The sequence below is a fragment of the Scyliorhinus torazame genome, chromosome 16 (genome assembly GCF_047496885.1).
Source record: "Scyliorhinus torazame isolate Kashiwa2021f chromosome 16, sScyTor2.1, whole genome shotgun sequence".
Classification (NCBI taxonomy): Eukaryota; Metazoa; Chordata; class Chondrichthyes; order Carcharhiniformes; family Scyliorhinidae; genus Scyliorhinus; species Scyliorhinus torazame.
Genome location: NC_092722.1, coordinates 141,507,560 through 141,532,599, shown reverse-complemented (window position 1 = coordinate 141,532,599; position 25,040 = coordinate 141,507,560). Strand labels below are relative to the sequence as shown.

The window sequence follows — 25,040 nt, the reverse complement described above, 5'->3', positions numbered from 1 at the left end:
GAGAAAGCTAGAGAGACAGGAGAGACTTCTACAACTTGGGTTGTAGGCAGCTGAAAGCAAGGCACCAATGATGGTGTGATTATAATCCAGGATGCTCAGGAGGGACAACTGAAGGCGAGCAGAGATCTCAGAGGGCTGGGGTAAATTGCACAGATAGGGAGGGGTGAGGCCAGGGAGGAATTTAAAAACAAGAATGTGATATTTAAAATTGAGGTATGCTTAACCAGGAGTCAATGTAGGTCAGCTAACAGGGACTTGGTGCAGGTTAGACTATGGGCAGCAAGGTTTTGGATGAACTCGTGTTTATGATGAATAAAAGATGGGAGGCTGGCCAGCGGAGCATTGGAACATACAAGTCTGGAGGTAACAAGGGCATGGACGTGGGTTTCAGCAGTAGATGAGCTGAGGAAGGGGTGGAGCCAGGCAATGTTACAGAAATTACTGGGCGATATACGTTCAGCAGTTAATCTTGGCATCAAATATAACTCCAGGGTTGCAAACTGCCTTGTTCAGCCTTCAACAGTTGCCAAGGTGAAGGGTGGAGATGATGGCTAAGGAAGTGATTTAAAGGCAGAGACCAAAGACAAAGTTTTAGTCTTCCAAATATTTAGCTGGTAAAAAATTGTCCTCATCCAATACTCCAAGGAAAGGGAGTTTTTAAATGTTCACAATTGAGACTAGCTTTTATATACCAGTGATCTGGAATCATTTCAGCAGGAGGATGAAAAAGAAAACAATATAGTGTAGATTCATATCCATTTAACATAACCCCTGTAATCTTTATTTAATTTTTATACTCTAGGTTACAGGAAAGATGAATGAGAATGAATTTGTAGCAGTTACAAGTACCAATGCTGCAAAGATCTTCAATCTCTACCCCAGAAAGGGACGAATTGCTGTTGGTTCTGATGCAGATTTGGTCATCTGGGATCCAGAAGCTGTCAAAATCATTTCAGCAAAGACACACAATCTGGTAACGCAAATAGCTTTCTCGTTAAGCCTACATTTACCCAGTAATTAGAAGTCCACGTGGTTTGGAATTTGTTGTTGGAATTTAGAACTTAATCCACTGGCAAACCCAATTTCTGGTCTCCGTAGCCATTGTTATGGTATATTCAGTAACAAAAATCAGTGATATAAAAATCAAACTAATGTTTATTTTGGGCATTTACAAACTGGTTGCATGTTAATGATGGCCAGATGAATTATTTGCGAAGTCCAGTTTATTCCTGCGCTTGTATTGATGCAAAGTAGTTTCTACTTCATAACAAAAGTGGTAATACAACTCCAGGATCAGATCAGCGACCTGACTCTGTAGTCTATTTCAGAAAGTTAATATCTGACAGCTGAGGGTATTAACCTAAAATCCCTATTACAAGTTTCAATACAACTGGAAGCGCTCCGAATCCAGCTACATCAAAGGGAGCCTGATAGAAGTGTTGCTTCTTGACACAATGGGTTTGTGACTGTGACTAGGGGGTTTCCTCTCACTCGTTAACAGGACGTTCCTTGAAGACCCAGAATCAGTTTCACAGTCAGCAGAATGGCAGTACATCTCCAGTCAGTGTGACTAACACACACCCGGTGAATCTCTTCCCTCGTGGGGCTAAGTGACAAGACCATACAGTGTAGTACCATTCAGTGTCTTTATTTTGCAGATATTGTGCTGAAAAACTCAGGGGTACAATTTAAGGCGGTGAATGCAATATACACGAACAGAAGACAAATTCCTCATTAGTATTCTGAGTGCATCTGCTCGTCCTTCAAGCATGGGATTTGGAAACAGGGATTTGTTCCCTTTCAGTACGGCAGAAGGAATGTTTGAAGAGCAATTTGTTGAATGCAGTTGATGGTGGCCTGCCAAATATAACAAAAATACAACTCTTGTCATGTCCAGGGAAATTAGCACATCCACCTCTGCTGTCAGTAATTGTATCAAATATAAAAGCAAAATGATGTCGGCTGCTGGAACTCTGAACCAAAATCTGAAATGCTGGAAATGCACTTGTCTGATGAAAGGTCATCGACTAGATATATTGGCCTCAAAGCTCAGCGCTTGAGCACCACTGGTTTCAGTGCTATGGAGTCAGCTGATGAGAAAAATCTCACAGCCTCTACAACCACTGACTGTTTGCACAGCTCGGCCAATGACCATCCTTTGGAAGTCTGTGGCGTGGGCACCTGTGCATGTTCCGGAAGCATTTGGAGTGAGTGAATCGTAACAAGAGTCAGTCTAACGCTGATTTGACACCTGAACCTGCCATATTGGGCCTCCCTTAAACACGGACAGCTGAAAACAGTTGCATAAGAGAATCACTCCAGTGCAATTTAAAAGACATCACCATTCAACTTTCAAGTTAGATGCTTCCTGATTTATCTTTTGCTGCTTCAGAGTTAGTGGAAGTACTGTGTTGCAAGAGGAATTGATAGAATTCAGCCAGACAGCTGTGGTGTGGCTTTCAAAGACCTTCGAGTGCATGATTGAGCAATTGCAATTCACCACCACATTCACGATGATGATTAGGATGTGTAGTAAATATAGGCCTCGCCAGCAACACTCACTTCCTTTGAACAAATTAAAACAATATCACTTCCAGTCACAGTGGATTTCATTGGGCTGCATCATGACTGGAAGACAGAGCAGAGACAGCAAAGAGAAGTGATCTTCAGAGGAGGGGGGTCTCAGCAGAAGGCGTTAAGCAGATATGGTCTTCAGAGAGTATTTCTCCTGCCTCCACCCCAAACTGAAGCAGTGTCTGCAGTGGCTACATTTCGCAAAGGTGGAAGTCACTGAACTGTGCCCTCTCCTCCACCCGGAGCTGCAGCCTCATACAGGATGTGGATGACACTGTCAGCAGCCACCTGTGTCTGGCCACCCTCATTTCCCAGGTCAGAAGATGTTTCCAGACTGGAGGAGGCAACATGGCCAACACATCTCAGTTTGCAGTCTGCCACTGCATCACGGAGATCACTGAGGCTCTGTACACTGGAAAGGAAACTTTATTGTCTTCTCTCCAAGCAGAGAGAATGGCAGCCCTCCAGTACTTGCTGGAGCATGTCTCCCGATCTGTGGTGGGCTGCTGTATCCTCCAACATTGGTAACCTAGACCACAAGGAGTTTGGTGACCACCTAGGAACAAGGAGGAAGAGGAAGGGGATCTGTAATATCATTACTTTGTATGTGCTGCCTGTGAGCATCTCAACAGTGAAAAATCCCAGATCCCCAATGCTTCACATTTCCTTCGACCAATGCAACATTCTCTTAGCCAAAGTCCGGAAATAAAAGACACCACAAAAATCCATTCTATCACAACTTTATCCAACAACACTTCTAATTTTCTGGCAACACTCTTCTGCTTTGTAAGATGATGGCCTGTGCCATGGTGGTCAACACTGTGGTAAACGTCACCTGGTGGTGCTCAGGAACCCCACTCAGGCACGGCAGTCTCTGCCACATTTGCTGGAGCAAGAGAGAGTGGGCTGAGGAGGTGCACATTTCACTGACCTCTGTTTACTCTGTCCCTTCTGGTCGAATGCCGAGATATAAGAAATGAAGACAAGATATACACATATATATATATATATGTATACATATAATAGATTCCAATTCTCAACTAATCAGCCTTTTGTATTCCATTAGGGCCGCTATTCCTTGTGCCTTTGCCTGTCCAATGCTTCTACACAGTGCCATCCCATGGCTGCAGCATAAGTGATGGGAAGGCTGTTGACTTTCAGGTGTAGTGTGGCTTTAAGACGTGCAGGTTATTTTTAATTGGTGCTTGCTTCGTACAAACCTAGGCCTCCTGCTAAGTGTGTAGCCAGTCAGCAATGTGTTCAACACTGAGCTGCACGCAACAGTTATGAAATTGAGCAGGTGGCACTCACTTTCTGTGCTCCCTGCATCATTCCCATCAGGTAGAGGGTAATCATGCATCATATGTCCCTGTGCCCGCCAACAGCTCTATTTAATTTTTGTTCAAACGCTGCCTGATCTGCTGACTGTTACAATTATTTTCTGTTTTCGTTGCATTGAGCACTCCTTCCAGTTAGACAGACATTGGCTAATTAGAAGTCTTCTTTTACACTGTTCCAACAATGTGCTACAATCACAAGGGTTGACAGACACTTAATGGAAGAACATAAAAAATAGGAGTGCCTCCTTGAGCCTGTTCCACCTTTCAATGTGACAGTGACTGCTATTCGGCTTCAGCAACACTTTGCTGCCCATTTTCCATATCTCATAATTCCCTCAGAGATCAAAAATTTATCTGTCTCAGCCTCGAATATAGTCAGTGATGGAACACCCAAAACCTGTTGGACTGGAGGATTCCAAAGATTCATAATCCCCTGAGTGAACATATTTCTGCTCATGTCAGCCCTTAATGATCGGCCCTTTATTTTTGTCCCCATTTTCTCAGCGTTGACCCTGTTAAGCCCATTTACAATCCTGTCCCGTAGAATTCATCCTACAGAAACAGGTGAGATTTGAAATGCCCTCTTAGTCCAGAATATTGAATATTTAAAGGACATATACGCCAACCTGGACATAGGAAACACTCTTTGAAACAATCACATTTATATTCACTTATTTCCGATGAAAGTCTATCGACAATTACAAATACCTTAAGAGGACACCTCAATTAAATAAGTATGCAAATTGGTGAAACGGTAACTCAATAATTTCTTCATACATTTGCATTTCTTTTATTACTTAAACAATTGACTTTACTCCTTTTATGTCTTTTGTCTTGCTTCTACCACCAGGATTTTTTCTTTTTGTTTTTGTCCAAGAATAAAGTGTGAAAGAGGAAAAAACTTGTGTCTTTGCCATCTGTTTGCTACTGTTGTTCCTCATTCATTTTCTTCTCTGTTCATTCTTCAGAATCCGAGTCTTTTTTTTTCCTTTATCATTTTTCCTCCTTAAAAAATCTTCACCTGTAGTGGAATCTGAGGAAGGGACAGATGAGAAAAGTGTAGTTGTAACACTGACCGTGCAACAGAGGGAAATGCAAATACATTCTAACCCTCATTTACAGAATTCAACCTCCTCATCTCAAATATTCCTCTTCATCAAATGTTGCATTACTTGCTTCATTTCATACCATTCACTTCAGTCTTACTTTCCATTTTGTTTCACCCACTAGTTATTGCCTGTTCTGTGCTTCACTTACTTCCTAAAAGCACAGTAATGTTTCTTCGTCGTATCGTGAAGTAAGGAATAGTGGGCGGGATTCTCTGTCCTGCCGCACCCGTTTTCTATTGTGCCACGCCCTCGCCAGCAGCGGAATTCTCCCTCCCAAAAGCCAGTCAATGGGGTTTCCCATAGTGGGCACCCATGTCATCAGGAAATCTGCGGGCATGAGTGCGCTGCCTGCGAAACGGAGGATACCGCCGACGGAGAATCCAGCCCGGTGAGTTTAGGGAAAGGAAGAATTGAAGCAGGAAAGAGGTAGCGTCAATAGAGGTACAAAAGGATGCAACTGTGAACAGAAGCAGAAAAGTGAATCTCGATGACCAGAGAATTCCGGCCAATATTTCCAGATCAAAGTCTTTCAAAATAAAACATCCAACAGCTTTTCAGCACTGGACTACATGAAAACATCATTTTAACAATTACACTTTGTCAGTCAGCATACTTGCAATATAGATGAAATAATTTAGTTGACAAATGGGTCATGGAAAGTACACTCTAAATGGTGTGGGATGAAAAACTATATCATATCTGCATTATGTCTCCTAGGCAATTGAGTACAACATATTTGAGGGGATGGAATGTCGTGGTGCCCCTTCAGTTGTTGTAAGTCAAGGTAAAATTGTCCTCGAATATGGAACGATTCATGCCACAGAAGGTTGTGGACGCTTCATCCCCAAGAAGACATTCCCAGACTACGTTTACAAAAGAATAAAAGCAAGAAGCAAGGTACAGTGTTTAACTTTACTGCCTCAGTATTACAACTTCAAGGCAATTAATTGCAAACGGAATTAGAATTGATACCTCTACGATGGATACAAGTTGCACCCTGGATAATTTACGGTACAGTAATGCATTAATGATATCGGACTAATAATCCAGAGACCTGGATTAACAATCAAGTATTTTAATAAGGAGTTAAATCATTCCCTTTTTATATCTGTCCAAAGTCCAAAAATACTCAACAATATCATTGTTTTTCAATGCATTTTATGGACTTTTGTGTGAAGAGTGTGTACTCGGTGTATAGGAAAAGCACAGTTTCCCTGCTGCTTAGAACCACCATCTATTTTTCTTTCATTTTGGCCCAGGCATTGTACCTTATTTCAAGTCTCTGATTAAATTTAAATGAGAGGAGTAGTTCTTTTCCCAGAAATTTGCAGATATGCTGGCTTTACGTTCTGGTGTTCATAGAGTATATCATAATCCTGAGCCCGGTTTTAGTTTGGAGATTCCAGACCATCCTTCTCAGTTTAGGTGCAACCAGTTTCTAACCAGAGTGCATTTCTGCAAAGTTAAGGAGCTAACAACTGCTGCCAATTTTGAGATAAGGGGCTGGAATTTCCGGTCCCCCAGCCACGTGTTCCTCGGTGGTGTGCAGTTTGCTGATGGCGGGATTCTCTATTCTCGGCGCTTGTCAATGGGGGGCAGGATTCTCCCTTCTGACGGCAGAGTGTTGACGCCGTCATAAAAACCGAAGAGTTTAACAGCGGCGTCATTGGACCGCTTTGTGTAGCGATCCTCTGCCTTACAGGGGGCTGGCACGGCACAGGAGCGTCCCACTCCTCTCCAGCTGCTGAGACCGGCATCAAACGTGTGCCGCGGGTCTGCGCATGCACCCGGCCTGGCGATTCTCTGAACCGGCGCAGGCTTAGAGAATCCAGCCTGGGATTTCCCTATAAAGCCACCCCACGTCGCTGGGAGACCACTGGCTGGGGGTGCACTGCCAGCGGGAAAAGAGAATCTCAATAACCTGAGAATTCCGGCCAAGGCATCAGATAAAAGATTCGGCCACCACCAATAGTGGTTGACATTTCCAAATCGTACATTCATTTGCATGGTAACTGGAGTTGCTGTTGATCTTGCAAATTCCGCTTCTGAAAATTCATCTGGATTCCCATTGTCTTCTGTGCATATTTTGAGCAGCTGGTATATTTTTCATTATTTATGCATAAATAAATAATCGAGAGCTTAAAATCTGATAATATTTGCACGCAGATTTGAACACACTCGTTTTCAATGTTAGAAATTTTCAGTAAATTTTTAAGCACATATTGTGGGGTGGCACTGTTAACCATTGCAAGACCAAATTTTCTGAATTGCTCAAAGTTCATACTTGTACGCCAGAGAGAAATCTGAATTGTTCTTTGCATTGATATGTCTCTTATTATTAATCTGTCTCTTCTTATTAATATGTCTTTGAGTTATCAAAGGTTAGTTGCATTTGTTTGCAGTTGGCTGAAATCCGAGGCGTTCCAAGGGGGATTTATGATGGTCCTGTACAGGATGTCACTGTGGTTACCAGAGCTATGACACCTATTCCATCAGCTCGGATGTCTCCAGCTAAACAACCAATTCAACCACCACGAAATCTTCACCAATCCGGATTCACGCTGGCTGGTAAAAATGTGTTTGCTATTAATTATTAATAGAACGTTGAAGGTTCAACTTTGGTCCTCTGTTTGATCTTTCTTGAATGCAATCATTAGGGGCGCAATTTAACCACCACCTGGGCGCGCTGGTTAAATTGCGGGAATCGACACTATCGAGATTCGCGACGGTTGCGTATCAGTTTGCTATCTAACTGGCCCGCTCCTGATGCCGAGTTCCGGATCACGCCCACATATGGCGTGCATATCATGAAATCTCATTTGTATTAATTTCCATCTCATTAGTGAGATTGAAGTCGAATGCAACGGCCTCCCAGGAATTAATCGGCTACCCAGCGAGGAATCATGCGGGCACAATTTAGTACTCCTTTTTAGAAACGTGAAGCTGGCGCAATGGCTTCTGAAGGGAACTGAGGAGGTGAGTAACCATTTCTATTTTCCAGCCTGCAGCTCAAGGGTCGGGGGCACCCCTGGGAGTATTGGGATAAGTGAGAGGCTTACGTCTGTGAGGGCTTCAAGACATCTTTCAATATTGTGGATATTCATAACAAGGGCAACTACAGCTACTGCCTGTCTGTCCTACCAAACACTTGCAGGACAGAGCCCTGCTCTTGGTTCTATGGTGACTGTCACTTTAACTATCTTTGACTGTGAGAAACCTCCAGCTTCACATATGAAGGGTATTGCTATTAAACAATTGGCCTTGTCAGTTGTGAGAGCATTTCACAGCTACAGGTCGTGTTTGCTGCTTACTCCTGCTGGTGGCTGCAAATGCCTGGAGGCTGCTGTTGCTGTTTCTTTCCTTTTCTGTAGCCAAAAAGGACAATTCTTTCTAAAATAACTTGGTCCTGGAAGATGTGTGAGTACAGAAAGCAATCCAGGTTGAAGCATGAAAATGGTGCAGGATCTGGTCTGCGACATTGATCCAAATGGGCCACCTCAAAGTGCCCTTCAATAATAGGAGGGTGTTCCACTTCCTGAATGTTCAACTCATGTGTGCCACCACCTTCCAATCATGTACCTATATGCATGTTTCCCAGGTAGCGTGCATGACATCTACATTCTGGGGTATTCTTAGATCCCGGGTGTCTTCAAGGACCATCGCAGGATGATGGGTTGGCTAATGGGGGATAAAGAGTACTTGCTGAGGCCCTGGATAATTATGCCAGTGCAGAGGCTGGAGACCAAGGTGGAGACCAGATATAACGAGCCCTATGCTGCTACAAGTGCTACTGTCATTGAGTGGTGCATCAGACTGATCAAAATGTGTTTCTAATGCCTGGACTGCTCTGGTGGTGCATTGCAGTACATCCCCCAGAGTGTCTCCCGCTTTATGGTGATCTGCTGTTCGCTCCACAACCTGGCACAGCAGCGGGGTGAAATACTGGAGGATGAGTAACATGTGGCCTTGTGTGAGGAGGAGAAGGCGGACCAGGAGAGCCATGCCCAGAGGACCAGGGAGGCCCTCATCCGATTCTCACAGGACGAGGCTTGTCCGTCATCTCCCCCTTCCCAATCCTTCCTTCCTCCCCATACCCCCTCACCCCCATTCTCCTCTTTCTGGCCCATTTCTCTCCTTCCTCCTCATCCCCCCCCCCCCATTCCCGAACCTCTCACAGCCCCGCCCCCACTCCTGACTGCCCTGTTCCACCCTCCAAGGGTCTGTGTAACATCACCCCAGGGTGATAGGTTTGTATCGGCACTGTCAGCGAGTCAATATATAGAAGGCAGGAGAGTGATGATGACTCTCCCTGAGGCTAGCTCTGGTGCTCTCAATTTATACCAATGTCTGACTTTTGCCTTTCTGCTCACACCCATCCTTTGAACAGCGTTTGCATCGTGGACATTTGATTCACTATGCCCAGGAGAGAAAGGAAGGGGGCGTGGGGGTGTGTGTGAGGGGAGAGCGGGGTGGGGTTAGGGGTGCAGGTAGGCCCGCGGTGAAGATTGGCATGCCAGAGGCTTCACATGTGTCAGGTGTAACATATTTAAATTGTGACATTTGACATTTCCATTCCTCCTCGCTACAGATAGGGACCCGCCCGCCGATCTTTCGTGGTCTACTGCTACATCTTGGTGTGTCCCTAGGATGTACATCGGAGGTGGAGGCAGCCTGCTGTTTTCCACTCCCTGTGGCCTTTTATGCCCTTGGTGGACATCCTCTGAAGAGCTGGGGGGGAGGGGGGACATACTCGTGTCATGTGAGAGTACCTTTAAGAAATGGGTGTTTATAAATAGGTGTGTATATAAATATCTGTAGTGAGGGTACCTTTATGAAATGGGTGTTTACTACTGCAGTGATGTCAGAGAGCGGGTGGAGCTGGGCTGTCTGTCAGCTTTTTACTTTCATTTTTGAGCAGTCTGCAGGGTGTGTTTTAGTTTTGTTTTCAGTGTTGGAGCTGAAGCCAGACCAAGCAGGTGTACTGCTGTTCTCTCTGCCATCAAAAGACTATCTCTTGATCATTTGGTGAATTCAGAATTATAAATTTTTTCAGAAGTGACTTTAACCTGATGTGCTTCCGATAAAGGTTCTGTTTTTAAGTCGTATGGATGTTCAAAAGGAAAGCTTAAAGGTTTACTTAGTGTTGTCGTCTTTGGGGGTTATATTTGAATTAATGGTTGCTGAGATGTTCACTGTATGTTTTAAAAAGGTTAACTTGAGTTCAGAGAGTGAACATTGTTTTACTTTGAAAAATACCTTTCCATTTCTGCTGCACCACACCTGTATAGTGGGCCGTGTGCCCCCCATACCACAATCTAGTAAAAGTTGTGGGTCAGGTGAACTCCATGATACACTTTGGGGTTCTCTAAACCCTGGTCCATAACAAATTGGGGGCTTGTCCGGGATAAAAGTCTATCTAGTGGATTGACTTAATGAACTTAAAGACAGTGAGGGGTGAGCATATTGTGGGTGCTTTTCAGGTGTGGTATTTCAGGTTAAGTAGGGAGTGTGTTGTGGACAATGGCTCTTTCAGAGGCTCTGAAGTTTTTGGGGGTGGAGACGGTCACACGCAGTACCTTACGGACAGAGACTAAAACTGTTAGATTTGGCAAAAACATTGCAGTTAATATTACCTGACAAAATGCGAAAAGATGAGGTCATTATGGCGGTGGCTAAGCATTTAAAGTTGCCTGAGATACAGTTTAACTCATTGGAAATAGCTAAAATTCAGTTACGAATTAAACAAATGGAACTTGAGAAAGAATTAAAGCAGCTTGTATGTGAAAGAGAGAGAGAGGATAAAGAGAGAGAGGGAAAAGCGATAGAAGAAAGGAGAAAAGAAAGATAAAGAGATAGAGTTTGAACTTCAGAAAATGGCCATGAAACATAACAGTCAGTTAAAATTGGCAGACGTAAAGGGAAATGTACAGTTGGTGGATAGTGATGAGGATAGTGAGAAAGAGTGTCATAGTCGAAGGCTTAGTGGTAATCTATTTAAATATGTCCAAGCATTGCCAAGGTTTGACGAGAAGGAGGTAGAAGCCTTTTTCATTTCATTTGAGAAGGTGGCTAAACAAATGAAATGGCCACAAGACATGATTCAAGCAAAGCTGGTAGGTAGAGCTAGTGAAGTGTTTGCATCATTACCGGAGGAGGTATCTGGGACGTATGAGGAAGTGAAAAAATCCATCTTAGGTGCATATGAACTAGTGCCTGAAGCTTACAGAAATAGGTTTCGAAATTTAAGGAAAGAATTTGGTCAAATATACATGGAGTTTGAAGGGATCAAACAGAGTGATTTTGCCTTGGGAAGGCTGATGTGGTAAAACAGGATAAGACAGTGAAGTTTGTTAAAGTGGCAAAGGAAAGCCCAAGTGAAGCGAAGGAGGTGCAAAAGATTGTACAGCCTGATCAAGAGGTGATTGATAAGAAGGTGCCAGATCTCGTTAAAGAATTTACTTGTGAGGGTAAAGTTTAGTCATGTGTATCAGGAGGAGCAGGTAAAGAAGTCACAATTTTAAGAGATACAGGAGCTAGTCAATCTTTAATGGTAAGAGATGAGGAGTTATTTAGTCTGGGAAGAATGTTGCCAGAAATGGTGGTAATATATGGAATTCAGGGTGAGAGGAGTAGTGTTCCATTATATAAGGTAAGGTTGGAAAGTCCAGTGAAGAGTGGTGAAGTAGGAGTAATAGAGAGACTACCTTGTCCAGGAATACAGTTTATCTTGGGTTATGATATAGCTGGATCGCAGGTGTGAGTGATGCCTACTGTGGTTGATAAGCTAATGGAAAATCAGACAACTGAAGTGTTGAAGGATGAATATCCTGGGATTTTTCCGGATTGTGTAGTGACAAGTTCGCAAAGTCACAGGTTAAGACAAGAGGAGAAATGAAAGAGTGAAGCTGATGTTGAAGTGCAATTGTCAGAAACAATTTTTGATCAGATGGTTGAAAAAGAACAAGAAGAGGTGGAGGATGAGGCAGATATTTTTAGTTCAGGAAAATTGGCTGAGTTACAACAAAAAGATATAGAAATAAAACCGATGTATCAGAAAGCATACACGGAAAAGGAATCTGAGTGCATACCAGAGGGTTATTACCGTAAAAGTGATGTCTTGATGAGGAAATGGAGACCTTCACATATGCAGGCAGATAAAAAGTGGGCAGAAGTTCATCAAGTAGTATTGCCGGTAGGGTATAGAATGGAGGTGTTTCGAGTTGCACATGAGGTACCAGTGGGAGGTCATTTGGGAATAAGGGAAACTCAAGCTAAAATCCAGAAACATTTTTATTGACCTGGACTACATAAAGATGCAGCTAAATTTTGTCAATCGTGTCAAGTGATAGGGAAACCTCAAGCAGTGATAAAACCAACACCCTGAATATCCATTCCAGCATTTGAGGAACCTTTTACATGGATCCTCATTGATTGCGTAGGACCGCTTCCTAAAACGAAAAGTGGGAATCAATATCTTTTGATGATAATTGATGTGTCTACTAGGTTTCCAGAGGCCATTCCAGTATGTAATATTACAGCTAAAATGATTGTGGTGGAGTTACTTAAATTCTTTACTAGATATGGACGACCCACAGAAATACAATTGGATCAAGGATCAAATTTTACCTCAAGGTTATTCAAAGAAGTTATGGATAGCTTAGGAATAAAACAATTTAAATCAATTGCATACCATCCAGAATCGCAGGGAGCGTTAGAAAGGTACCATCAGACATTAAAGACAATGTTGAGGGCTTATTGTCAAGATTATCCAGAGGATTGGGATAAAGGAATTCCATTCTTACTGTTTGAAATTAGGGATGCACCTAATGAGTCAACCAAATTTAGTCCTTTTGAACTAATCTTTGGTCATTAGGTAAGAGGATCACTTAAATTTACATAGACGTAGAACATACAGTGCAGAAGGAGGCCATTCGGCCCATCGAGTCTGCACCGACACACTTAAGCCCTCACTTCCATCCTATCCCCGTAATCCAATAACCCCTCCTAATCTTTTTTTGGTCACTAAGGGCAATTTCTCATGGCCATTCCACCTAACCTGCATGTCTTTGGACTGTGTGAAGAAACCGGAGCACCTGGAGGAAACCCACGCAGACTGGGAGAACGTGCAGGGAATCGAACCTGGGACACTGGTGCTGTGAAGCCGCAGTGCTATCCATTTGTGCTACCGTGCTATCCTTAAATTGATTCAGGAAAAATTGGAGAGTGAGAAATCGGTAATTACATTATCGGATTACGTGTCAAATTTTAGGGAACGATTAAATAGAGCAGGTGAATTGGCTAGACAACATTTAAAAGTTGCACAAAATGTGATGAAACGGGTAGTGGACAAGAAATCCAAAGTTTGTAGTTTTGCCAGTGGAGATAAAGTTTTAGTGTTGTTACCAGTGGTAGGTGAACCTTTAAAAGCTAGGTTTTGTGGACCTTATCAGATTGAAAGGAAATTAAGTGAGGTGAATTATGTGGTAAAAACACCAGACAGAAGGGAGACTCACTGAGTGTGTCATGTGAATATGCTTAAAAGGTAATTTGAAAGGGAAGGAGAGAAAAAGGAGGAGGTTTTAATGATTCTATTTCAAAGTGACAAACCAAATCCAGATGACTGTGAATTTGACATACCTCAAATTAAATTGGAAAACGAGGGTGTTCTTAAAAATTGGGATAAATTGTTGAGTTATCTTCCAGAGGAAAAACAAACTGACCTGAAAGAGTTATTGATATCACATGGGCAAGTTTGTGGAGATAAATTGGGAAGTACTAAAATGGCTATACATGATGTAGATGTGGGAAATGCTGTTCCAATCAAACAACATCCATACAGACTTAACCCTTTAAAATTGGCACGAGGGGCGGGATTCTCCGACCACCCGCCGTATAGGATTATCGCCGGGGGCTGGCATGAATCCCGCCCCGCCGTGTCCCGAATTCTCCGCCACTAGAGATTCGGCGGGGCAGGGAATCGCGATGGGCCGAACTCCCGCCGCTGTCAACCCTCTCCTGCCGGCGTGGATTGAATCACCTACCTTACCGGCGGGAGCAGGCGGCGCGGGCGGGCTCCGGGGTGCTGGGCCGATCTAGCCCCGGGGGGGTGCCCCATGGTGGCCTGGCCCGCAATCGGGGCCCACTGATCAGTGGGCGGGCCTGCGCCGTGAGGGCACTCTTTTTCTTCCGCTTCGCCATGGTCTTCGCCGCTGATGCATCCGAGCATGCGCCAACTTCCGGCGACCGGTGAGGTCCCTTCGGCCCCGGCTGGCATGGTGCCAAAGGCCGTCCACGTCAGCCAGCGTAGCGCCAACCACTCCGGCGCGGGCCTAGCCCCTCAAGGTGAGGGCTTGGCCCCTAAACGTGCGGAGACGTCCGCATCTTTGGGGCGGCCCAACGCTGGAGTGGTTCCCGCCACTCCATCACGCCGGGACCCCCCGTCCCGCTGGGTAGGCGAGAATCCCGCCCATGTTAACAAAGAGATTGAGAGTATGCTTAAAAATGGCATAATTAAAGTGGGTTGCAGACAATGGAGCTCACCCATAGTGATGGTACCAAAACCAGACGGTACCCAACGGTTGTCTGTGGACTATAAAAAGGTTAATACAGTTACAAGAACGGACTCTTATCCCACGTTTGGAGGATTGCATTGAGAAAGTGTGACAATCAGCTTTTAGTTCCAAACTGGATTTACTTAAAGGTACCTTTATCCGAAAGGGCGAAGGAGATTTCAGCTTTTGTGACTCCGGATGGTGTATACCAATTCAAAGTTATGCCATTTGGCATGAAAAACGCCCCAACCACATTTCAACGGTTAACTAACAAAGTCGTTTCAGGATTACCCAATTGTGCGGTATTGTTGCTCTTTTTAACCTTAGTCTATTGGCTCTGATTACGTCACCTTTGCTCACGAGTCGCCAGGTATCTTTATGATACCGCCACGTGGTTCAAGTTCAGGTTATGATTAATAATACAGCACACCGCTTAGTGAGGATTGAAACAACGGTCATTTATTATATACAACAAGCAATATTAATACCCTAATACTACTTTCTATATAATAAAGCTATCACTACTGGCCAATACTTAACTTAGGAAGAGCCCACCAGGTCAGGGAAACGAATGGCTTGTCCAATCAGATCTGGCCCGCGGGATTCAAAAGGCTGCTACAGGTCGGTGGCTAGATGTCTCTACCGGATAGCGATCGCTGGATTCAAACTTACAGTTGCCGGTTGCTGGTCTTGCGAAGGTCTCGAGCAGGCGAAGAGGAGAGAGAGAGATCTGAACTTGGACCCTCACTTTTATAGGGCCCAGGGGCTTCCCGCCTCCCGGGGCGGCCCTTGACCCTGAGTCCCAAGTGATTGGATTTGTCCCCAATCTCTGGGGTCGATGTGTCCAATGGTGAGGCGATTCCTCGATCAGGGGGTGGTCGCTCACCTGTCTTTGTTTCGGCCACTGCAGGCGCCGACAGGTCTGGCCCGGTATTCAATTGCTGATATGTTGCAATTGTTCCCGGGGATAGCCGATTTAACTGTGGATGTCTGAATAGATGGGCTGCAAACAGTCCTGAATGCAACTGCAAATACCTCGGTTGATGGGCTGTTGATAGCCCTGAGTATCGATCTGGGCTAACTTCCCAGAGCTGAATATGCAATACTATCTGCAGCTGCCTGCTTGTGTCTTCTTAGCTGCTTTTCCCATCAGTCTTTCGGGTTAGCCATGTTAAACTGGGTTTTGGCCAGATTAAACGGAACGCAGCCATTTTACGTGGCTACATACCCGCCTTGTGATCCTAACGCGAAGCGTGAAGGATCACATAAATTTTGTCCTCTTCGTTCCCTGACCGGGGGGGGGGGCACCTCCTACATGGCCACTATTCTGACCCTAGCTATGCACAAACATTTACCTAAACAATTCTTGAGGGCGCTATGTCAGGCAGGGGCATGTATCTATAAAAAAATAAACTGGGAACCTCTAATTTTACCTGAACAATCCTTCAAGCATTATACAATCTTATCTGTCTAAACACACAATAACAATCACAACATTTAATATACTCTTTCCTGGCTTGGCAGTCAAGCTCAGGATCATACATTTCCATACATTTTCTTTTTATTTACAGGAAAAACCGCCAGTGCATGTTTTATCATTCATACGTCGTGGGGGCCTGGTGTCTGGTCATAGCCGAATATCGGGGATTGGATCCGATAGACCGGGGTTTGAGCGCGGTACGCTCTCCTTTTCCACTTGCGGAGGCTCATGGGCTGTACTGCACAACTGAGTATAGCCAATGCCAACAGTGCCTCAATGATGTACGATAAGGAGTACCAAGTTATGAACTTGGCACACCAGGATAATGCCGCGTGGTTGGTGACTGGGCCCTCGGTACTACTGGGCCGTGAAGTGTTAACAGTAAAGGGGTTTGGAGTGATGGGGTCCGCGTTCCCGCGCAACCAAGAGTTCATCAAAAGAGTGTTGAGCACGATGAAAGGAGTCCTCATGGCTGTCTTCTTTCCTTTCTTTTCCTGTGTTCGCTGGTTTTCTCTGGACTTGGAGCTTCTGGAGTTCTGTAAGACAAGCGTAGTGTGTGTAAATACTTTGGTTTAATATCTGGTGTGTTAGTGTGTCTGTCCTTCTTGGGGCCAATTAAACCCTTATAATTGGTCACAATATGTGACTCTCCCCCCATTTTTTTTTTTTAAAAACAAATGTTTGGACACGGCACATTTCCCAATGGTGTACCAGTGCTAGGTTTATCATCCAAATGTTCCAGGATGTAAATAGCATGTGGCAGCAACCCAAAGGTTGCCTAAATAAAATAAAACTGTTTTTGAAAGAAAAGTTCGAATGAGGTGCGTGTGGGCCGTGACGGGTAAGATTTGGGTGGAGTCCCCGGGTAGGACGGCTACCAATACCGTATCTTCCCTACCCGAGCGTTTTTGACCAACGGGGGGTCCCCAGGCAGGGCGGGTCTCACGCCGTTTCTCCACTGCCTGAACGACCAAAGAACGGACAAAAATGTAGTCATCATGGTGGGTTCTGATTCTACCATCAAATCAGAAGAGTAGCTACGATCGGGTGTCTGAGGCAAGTCCTCAGAGGAATCGGCAGAATGGGCGTGTGGGTGTCAGTGGGAAAAGTTAAAAGTTCAGGTGAATGGGTGTGGGGCGGTGAGAAAATTCTCCTGTAGGACGAACAACATTTAACAAACAGACAGACAACGTAAAACATTCTGCAGGTTCCATCAGGAAGGACAACACTTTTCACCAAGTGTCTCCTTTAAATCATCATGTGGACACCTCAGTTCTCGGTCGCTATGGGCTCTGCCTTTTTCTTATTGAGAGTGCCTGTCGGTTGGGCACTCTGTGGTTTTTTAGGGCCATTGCATTCTTTAGCAAAATGTCCCAACTGTCCGCAATTGTAGCACTCTTGCGGTTTGGCTGGGGGGCTGTTCTTTCCCTCGTTTACCCAGGCGGGGTTGTGGAGAGTGGTTCTTACTGCCTGCACGTCTGCGGCGGCTTGGTTTTCCTCGGGGTTTCTAGTTGCTGATTTACCGTGAGCCGCTTGTTCCCAAACGCGGGACAATCTTTTGACCACCCACTTCTCATTATGAGCCTCCTCCGAGGGGTCATAATTGCTACAGGCATTCTGTCCTGCTTCCTTGGCATGGGAGATAAGGGTGCGGGTCCACTTGGCCATATTGTCTGGGGACAAATGGGCACGATCTACGTTGCCGAAAACGGCTTCAAAATGAATCCACAAGCGTCCTGCGAACGCTGTGGGGTGTTCAGACTTTTTCTGTCTGCATTTATTCAGACCGTCTACGGGGTCGCCCCAGTTGTACTCGGTCGCATCCAGGATGGCGGCCTGCATTTCTGCAAGGGTGCCTCCTCCTACATTCTGTGGGTCGGGAAGGGCTGCTGCGACCGATGGGTCTAAGCTGAGGACCGTGAGCTTTACCTGCTCTTTCTCATCCAGGCCGTACATGGTCGCCTGGTGGTTGACGGTGGCAAAGAAATGGTGTGGGTCTGAAGCGGGGAGGAACGGTGTGATTTTGGCACACGCGTCGCGTAATTGGGTCACTGTGAGGGGGGTGGAATATAAGACCTCCGCCTCATCTGCTGTGGCGGTGCGGTGGGTTGTTACAGGGTTCATGGGGGCCTGTATTATCTGTTGTGTGGGGGGTGGGGGTGCTTTCCTCCTTTGGGGTTTTCCCTGCGCACATGCTCCCTGAACATATCTCTGCGCTGTCTCTTGCAATTCTTCCCAATCAGGGCCGTCTTCCTGGTCTAAACTTTCCCCAAAGGTTTCTTGAAATCTCTTATGGACAGAAAGCAGTGCTTTCAAGTCTGCAACCTGCTTTCGGCACTTTGCATGGTCCAAAGTCCTCTGCCGTTGTTCCGTGGTTGTGGCGTGGAGTGCTCTCAAGGCTGCCTTGAGATCACTGCGTTGTTTCTGGAGCGTCTCTAACTGGTTTTCTGTTTCTTTCTTTACCAGGACTGCACGCTGCAGGTCCTGATAAGCCTTTTCATATTGTGACTGGAAACTACTCAAGTGCGCCAGACAAGATTGGTGACCCCGTTTGGCGTCAGCCACCTCTTCGTCCTTTGCTGCTAATTGTGCCAGACAGGACACAATTGCCATCGGCTTGTGCGCTTTTGCTAAACTCTTTTTGTGGATCTCACTCAGGTTCTCCCACCAAGTATGCCCTATACTTCCAGGACCTGAGTCGTCGTTATTGCAGAAATCCTTCCACATGGACCATCCTTTGCCCTGCAGAATTTTGCGGATTTCCACTTCCCAAATGGGACACTGTCCCGCTCCTACGCTGCTGACTGGTGCAACAGCAAAATCTTCGGGGTTCATGAGGCGCTGCATCACTTGCATTGCCTGCATGGCTCTCTCTTATCTGCTCGTTACGTTCAAATTTGGAACAGGGGGCTAAGGTGGTGTGGTAGATGCGTGTACGGCTTGCGCTAATTTCCGAAATACCAACTGCCGATAGTTTTGACGCAACAAAAAATCTATCAGTTTTGCCTTATAACCCTGTTAGTTACGCATGCATATACACACTTCCGAATTCTGAATTATTAACCAGAACCGCTTGAACACTTGTGGTTTTTTTTTTTGTTTCCGATTGGATTCTAATTCAAAATGTTGGGGTTCTCCCGGAGTGGTTTTCCACTTCTATGTCGGGTCCCGTCAGGATGTCGCCAATTATGTTGCTCTTTTTAACCTTAGTCTATTGGCTCTGATTACGTCACCTTTGCTCACGAGTCGCCAGGTATCTTTATGATACCGCCATGTGGTTCAAGTTCAGGTTATGATTAATAATACAGCACACCGCTTAGTAAGGATTAAAACAACGGTCATTTATTATATACAACAAGCAATATTAATACCCTAATACTACTTTCTATATAATAAACCTATCACTACTGGCCAATACTTAACTTAGGGAGAGCCCACCAGGTCAGGGAAACGAATGGCTTGTCCAATCAGATCTGGCCCGCGGGATTCAAAAGGCTGCTACAGGTCGGTGGCTAGGTGTCTCCACCGGATAGCGATCGCTGGATTCAAACTTACAGTTGCCGGTTGCTGGTCTTGTGAAGGTCTCGAGCAGGCGAAGAGGAGAGAGAGAGATCTGAACTTGGACCCTCACTTTTATAGGACCCAGGGGCTTCCCGCCTCCCGGGGCGGCCCTTGACCCTGAGTCCCAAGTGATTGGATTTGTCCCCAATCTCTGGGGTCGATGTGTCCAATGGTGAGGCGATTCCTCGATCAGGGGGTGGTCGCTCACCTGTCTTTGTTTCGGCCACTGCAGGCGCCGACAGGTCTGGCCCGGTATTCAATTGCTGATATGTTGCAATTGTTCCCGGGGATAGCCGATTTAACTGTGGATGTCTGAATAGATGGGCTGCAAACAGTCCTGAATGCAACTGCAAATACCTGGGTTGATGGGCTGTTGATAGCCCTGAGTATCGATCTGGGCTAACTTCCCAGAGCCGAATATGCAATACTGTCTGCAGCTGCCTGCTTGTGTCTTCTTAGCTGCTTTTCCCAGCAGTCTCTCGGGTTAGCCATGTTAAACTGGGTTTTGGCCAGATTAAACGGAACGCAGCCATTTTACGTGGCTACAGTATACATTGACGATCTGGTAATTTTCCGCCAGACATGGACAGAACATTTGAAACATCCGTTCCCCTGAGAAACAAGTATACCGCTTTGGATACTTGTGGGGGGGGGGGACTTACCAGGGGTAAGCCATGGGGTACGGGCCTCTGGCACGGAGTCTGTCCCTATTGCTCAGAAGGGAAGGGGGGAGAGGAGCAGAGCATTAGTAATTGGGGACTCTATAGTCAGGGGCACAGATAGGAGATTTTGTGGGAGCGTGAGAGACTCACGTTTGGTATGTTGCCTCCCACGTGCAAGGGTACGTGATGTCTCGGATCGTGTTTTCCGGGTCCTGAGGGGGGAGGGGGAGCAGCCCCAAGTCGTGGTCCACATTGGCACTAACGACATAGGTAGGAAAGGGGACAAGGATGTCAGGCAGGCTTTCAGGGAGCTAGGATGGAAGCTCAGAGCTAGAACAAACAGAGTTGTTATCTCTGGGTTGTTGCCCGTGCCACGTGATAGTGAGATGAGGAATAGGGAGAGAGAGCATTTAAACACGTGGCTACAGGGATGGTGCAGGCGGGAGGGATTCAGATTTCTGGATAACTGGGGCTCTTTCTGGGGAAGGTGGGACCTCTACAGACAGGATGGTCTACATCTGAACCTGAGGGGCACAAATATCCTGGGGGGGAGATTTGTTAGTGCTCTTTGGGGGGGTTTAAACTAATGCAGCAGGGGCATGGGAACCTGGATTGTAGTTTTAGGGTAAGGGAGAATGAGAGTATAGAGGTCAGGAGCACAGATTTGACGTCGCAGGAGGGGGCCAGTGTTCAGGTAGGTGGCTTGAAGTGTGTCTACTTCAATGCCAGGAGTATACGAAACAAGGTAGGGGAACTGGCAGCATGGGTTGGTACCTGGGACTTCGATGTTGTGGCCATTTCGGAGACATGGATAGAGCAGGGACAGGAATGGATGTTGCAGGTTCCGGGGTTTAGGTGTTTTAGTAAGCTCAGAGAAGGAGGCAAAAGAGGGGGAGGTGTGGCGCTGCTAGTCAAGAGCAGTATTACGGTGGCGGAGAGGATGCTAGATGGGGACTCTTCCGAGCTAGTATGGGCTGAAGTTAGAAACAGGAAAGGAGAGGTCACCCTGTTGGGAGTTTTTTATAGGCCTCCTAATAGTTCTGCGGATGTAGAGGAAAGGATGGCGAAGATGATTCTGGATATGAGCGAAAGTAACAGGGTAGTTATTATGGGAGACTTTAACTTTCCAAATATTGACTGGAAAAGATATAGTTCGAGTACAATAGATGGGTCGTTTTTTGTACAGTGTGTGCAGGAGGGTTTCCTGAAACAATATGTTGACAGGCCAACAAGAGGCGAGGCCACGTTGGATTTTGTTTTGGGTAATGAACCAGGCCAGGTGTTGGATTTGGAGGTAGGAGAGCACTTTGGGGACAGTGACCACAATTCGGTGACGTTTACGTTAATGATGGAAAGGGATAAGTATACACCGCAGGGCAAGAGTTATAGCTGGGGGAAGGGCAATTATGATGCCATTAGACGTGACTTGGGGGGGATAAGGTGGAGAAGTAGGCTGCAAGTGTTGGGCACACTGGATAAGTGGGGCTTGTTCAAGGATCAGCTACTGCGTGTTCTTGATAAGTATGTACCGGTCAGACAGGGAGGAAGGCGTTGAGCGAGGGAACCGTGGTTTACCAAGGAAGTGGAATCTCTTGTTAAGATGAAGAAGGAGGCCTATGTGAAGATGAAGTGTGAAGTTTCGGTTGGGGCGATGGATAGTTACAAGGTAGCGAGGAAGGATCTAAAGAGAGAGCTAAGACGAGCAAGGAGGGGACATGAGAAGTATTTGGCAGGAAGGATCAAGGAAAACCCAAAAGCTTTCTATAGGCATGTCAGGAATAAGCGAATGACTAGGGAAAGAGTAGGACCAGTCAAGGACAGGGATGGGAAATTGTGTGTGGAGTCTGAAGAGATAGGCGAGATACTAAATGAATATTTTTCGTCAGTATTCACTCAGGAAAAAGATAATGTTGTGGAGGAGAATGCTGAGCCCCAGGCTAATAGAATAGATGGCATTGAGGTACGTAGGGAAGAGGTGTTGGCAATTCTGCAGCGGCTGAAAATAGATAAGTCCCCGGGACCTGATGGGATTTATCCTAGGATTCTCTGGGAGGCCAGGGAAGAGATTGCTGGACCTTTGGCTTTGATTTTTATGTCATCATTGGCTACAGGAATAGTGCCAGAGGACTGGAGGACAGCAAATGTGGTCCCTTTGTTCAAAAAGGGGAGCAGAGACAACCCCGGCAACTATAGACCGGTGAGCCTCACGTCTGTAGAGGGTAAAGTCTTGGAGGGGATTATAAGAGACAAGATTTATAATCATCTAGATAGGAATAATATGATCAGGGATAGTCAGCATGGCTTTGTGAAGGGTAGGTCATGCCTCACAAACCTTATTGAGTTCTTTGAGAAGGTGACTAAACAGGTAGACGAGGGTAGAGCAGCTGATGTGGTGTATATGGATTTCAGCAAAGCGTTTGATAAGGTTCCCCACGGTAGGCTATTGCAAAAAATACGGAGGCTGGGGATTGAGGGTGATTTAGAGATGTGGATCAGAAATTGGCTAGCTGAAAGAAGACAGAGGGTGGTGGTTGATGGGAAATGTTCAGAATGGAGTACAGTCACAAGTGGAGTACCACAAGGATCTGTTCTGGGGCCGTTGCTGTTTGTCATTTTTATCAGTGACCTAGAGGAAGGCGCAGAAGGGTGGGTGAGTAAATTTGCAGACGATACGAAAGTCGGTGGTGTTGTCGATAGTGTGGAAGGATGTAGCAGGTTACAGAGGGATATAGATAAGCTGCAGAGCTGGGCTGAGAGGTGGCAAATGGAGTTTAATGTAGAGAAGTGTGAGGTGATTCACTTTGGAAGGAATAACAGGAATGCGGAATATTTGGCTAATGGTAAAGTTCTTGAAAGTGTGGATGAGCAGAGGGATCTAGGTGTCCATGTACATAGATCCCTGAAAGTTGCCACCCAGGTTGATAGGGTTGTGAAGAAGGCCTATGGAGTGTTGGCCTTTATTGGTAGAGGGATTGAGTTCCGGAGTCGGGAGGTCATGTTGCAGCTGTACAGAACTCTGGTACGCCCACATTTGGAGTATTGCGTACAGTTCTGGTCACCGCATTATAGGAAGGACGTGGAGGCTTTGGAGCGGGTGCAGAGGAGATTTACCAGGATGTTGCCTGGTATGGAGGGAAAATCTTATGAGGAAAGGCTGATGGACTTGAGGTTGTTTTCGTTGGAGAGAAGAAGGTTAAGAGGAGACTTAATAGCGGCATACAAAATGATCAGGGGGTTGGATAGGGTGGACAGTGAGAACCTTCTCCCGCGGATGGATATGGCTGGCACGAGGGGACATAACTTTAAACTGAGGGGTAATAGATATAGGACAGAGGTCAGAGGTAGGTTCTTTACGCAAAGAGTAGTGAGGCCATGGAATGCCCTACCTGCTACAGTAGTGAACTCGCCAACATTGAGGGCATTTAAAAGTTTATTGGATAAACATATGGATGATAATGGCATAGTGTAGGTTAGATGGCTTTTGTTTCGGTGCAACATCGTGGGCCGAAGGGCCTGTACTGCGCTGTATTGTTCTATGTTCTATGTTCTATCTGATGAAGTTATTCGACCAACTACAGGTTTGGTGATAAACCTAGCCAAAAGTGAATTTGGAAAGGCCCAAGTCACTTTCCTTGGCCATACAATCGGACAGGGTCGAATGGTCCCACGGGATGTGAGAACAAAAGTTATTGGGGAGTTTCCGATACCCTCAACACGACGGGAAATAATGCGATTTCTTGGTATGAGTGGATTTTACTGGAAATTTGTACCCAATTTTAGAAGTGTGGTCGCTCCACTGACAGACTTGCTCAAGAAGCGTAACAAATTCCAGTGGACAGCGGAGTGTCAGCAGGCATTTGATGGCCAGAAGGCTGTGTTAACCACTGCTCCTGTGTTAGTCTTCCCAAATTATACGAAACCATTCAAAGTGGCGGTTGATGCAAGTGATGTGGGTGTAGGTGCGGTGCTTCTACAAGACGACGACGAAGGGCTAGAGCGGCCTATTGGTTATTTTTCAAAGAAATTGAATTCTCACCAGAAAAAGTATTCCACGATTGAGGAGGTGATGGCTTTGCAACATTTTCACTTTTATGTGACCAACAATCTGACACCGTTATATATACTGATCATAATCCGTTGACGTTTTTGGAGCGATTCCAGAATAACAATGCACGGCTGTTTCGCTGGAGTTTATTGTTGCAGCCATTCCATTTAAAAATAGTATATGTGGCAGGATGAGAAAACGTGATAGCTGATGCTTTGTCACGAATGTGATGAACGGAAGCAATTTCAGTTGGAGGAAGAAAAAAACGGGGGAAAAATGGACTATGTTATTATACCTGTTTGCATGTGTTTTTTGAAACAAAATAGTATATTTACTGTGTGCATTTCTTAAAGGATAGTGAAAAGGTGAAAATGAAACCATCTTGAAGTTTATGGGTTGTTTTTTTTCTTGGGGGGAGGTGTCATGTGAGAGTACCGTTAAGAAATGGGTGTTTATAAATGGGTGTGTATATAAATATCTGTAGTGAGAGTACCTTTAAGAGATGGGTGTTTACTACTGCAGTGATGTCAGAGAGTGTGTGGAGCTGGGCTGTCTTGTCAGCTTTTTACTTTCATTTTTGAGCAGGCTGCAGGGTGTGTTTTAGTTTTGTTTTCAGTGTTGAAGCTGAAGCCAGACCAAGCAGGTGTACTGCTGTTCTCTCTACCATCAAAAGACTATCTCTTGATCATTTGGTGAATTCAGAATTATAAATGTTTTC

The 25,040-nt window shown here is 45.5% G+C and overlaps 1 protein-coding gene across 2 annotated transcripts in view; it reads left to right on the top strand.

Moving 5' to 3' along the window:
• Positions 1 to 25,040, top strand: part of dpysl4 (dihydropyrimidinase like 4) — a 55,410-nt gene that overhangs the window by 25,422 nt on the left and 4,948 nt on the right. For both annotated transcript variants that reach the window (XM_072479155.1, XM_072479156.1), the window contains exons 11-13: positions 803 to 973; positions 5,741 to 5,920; positions 7,426 to 7,591. In XM_072479155.1, the coding sequence (XP_072335256.1) occupies positions 803 to 973; positions 5,741 to 5,920; positions 7,426 to 7,591 (517 nt within the window). The remainder of the gene's footprint in view (positions 1 to 802; positions 974 to 5,740; positions 5,921 to 7,425; positions 7,592 to 25,040) is intronic.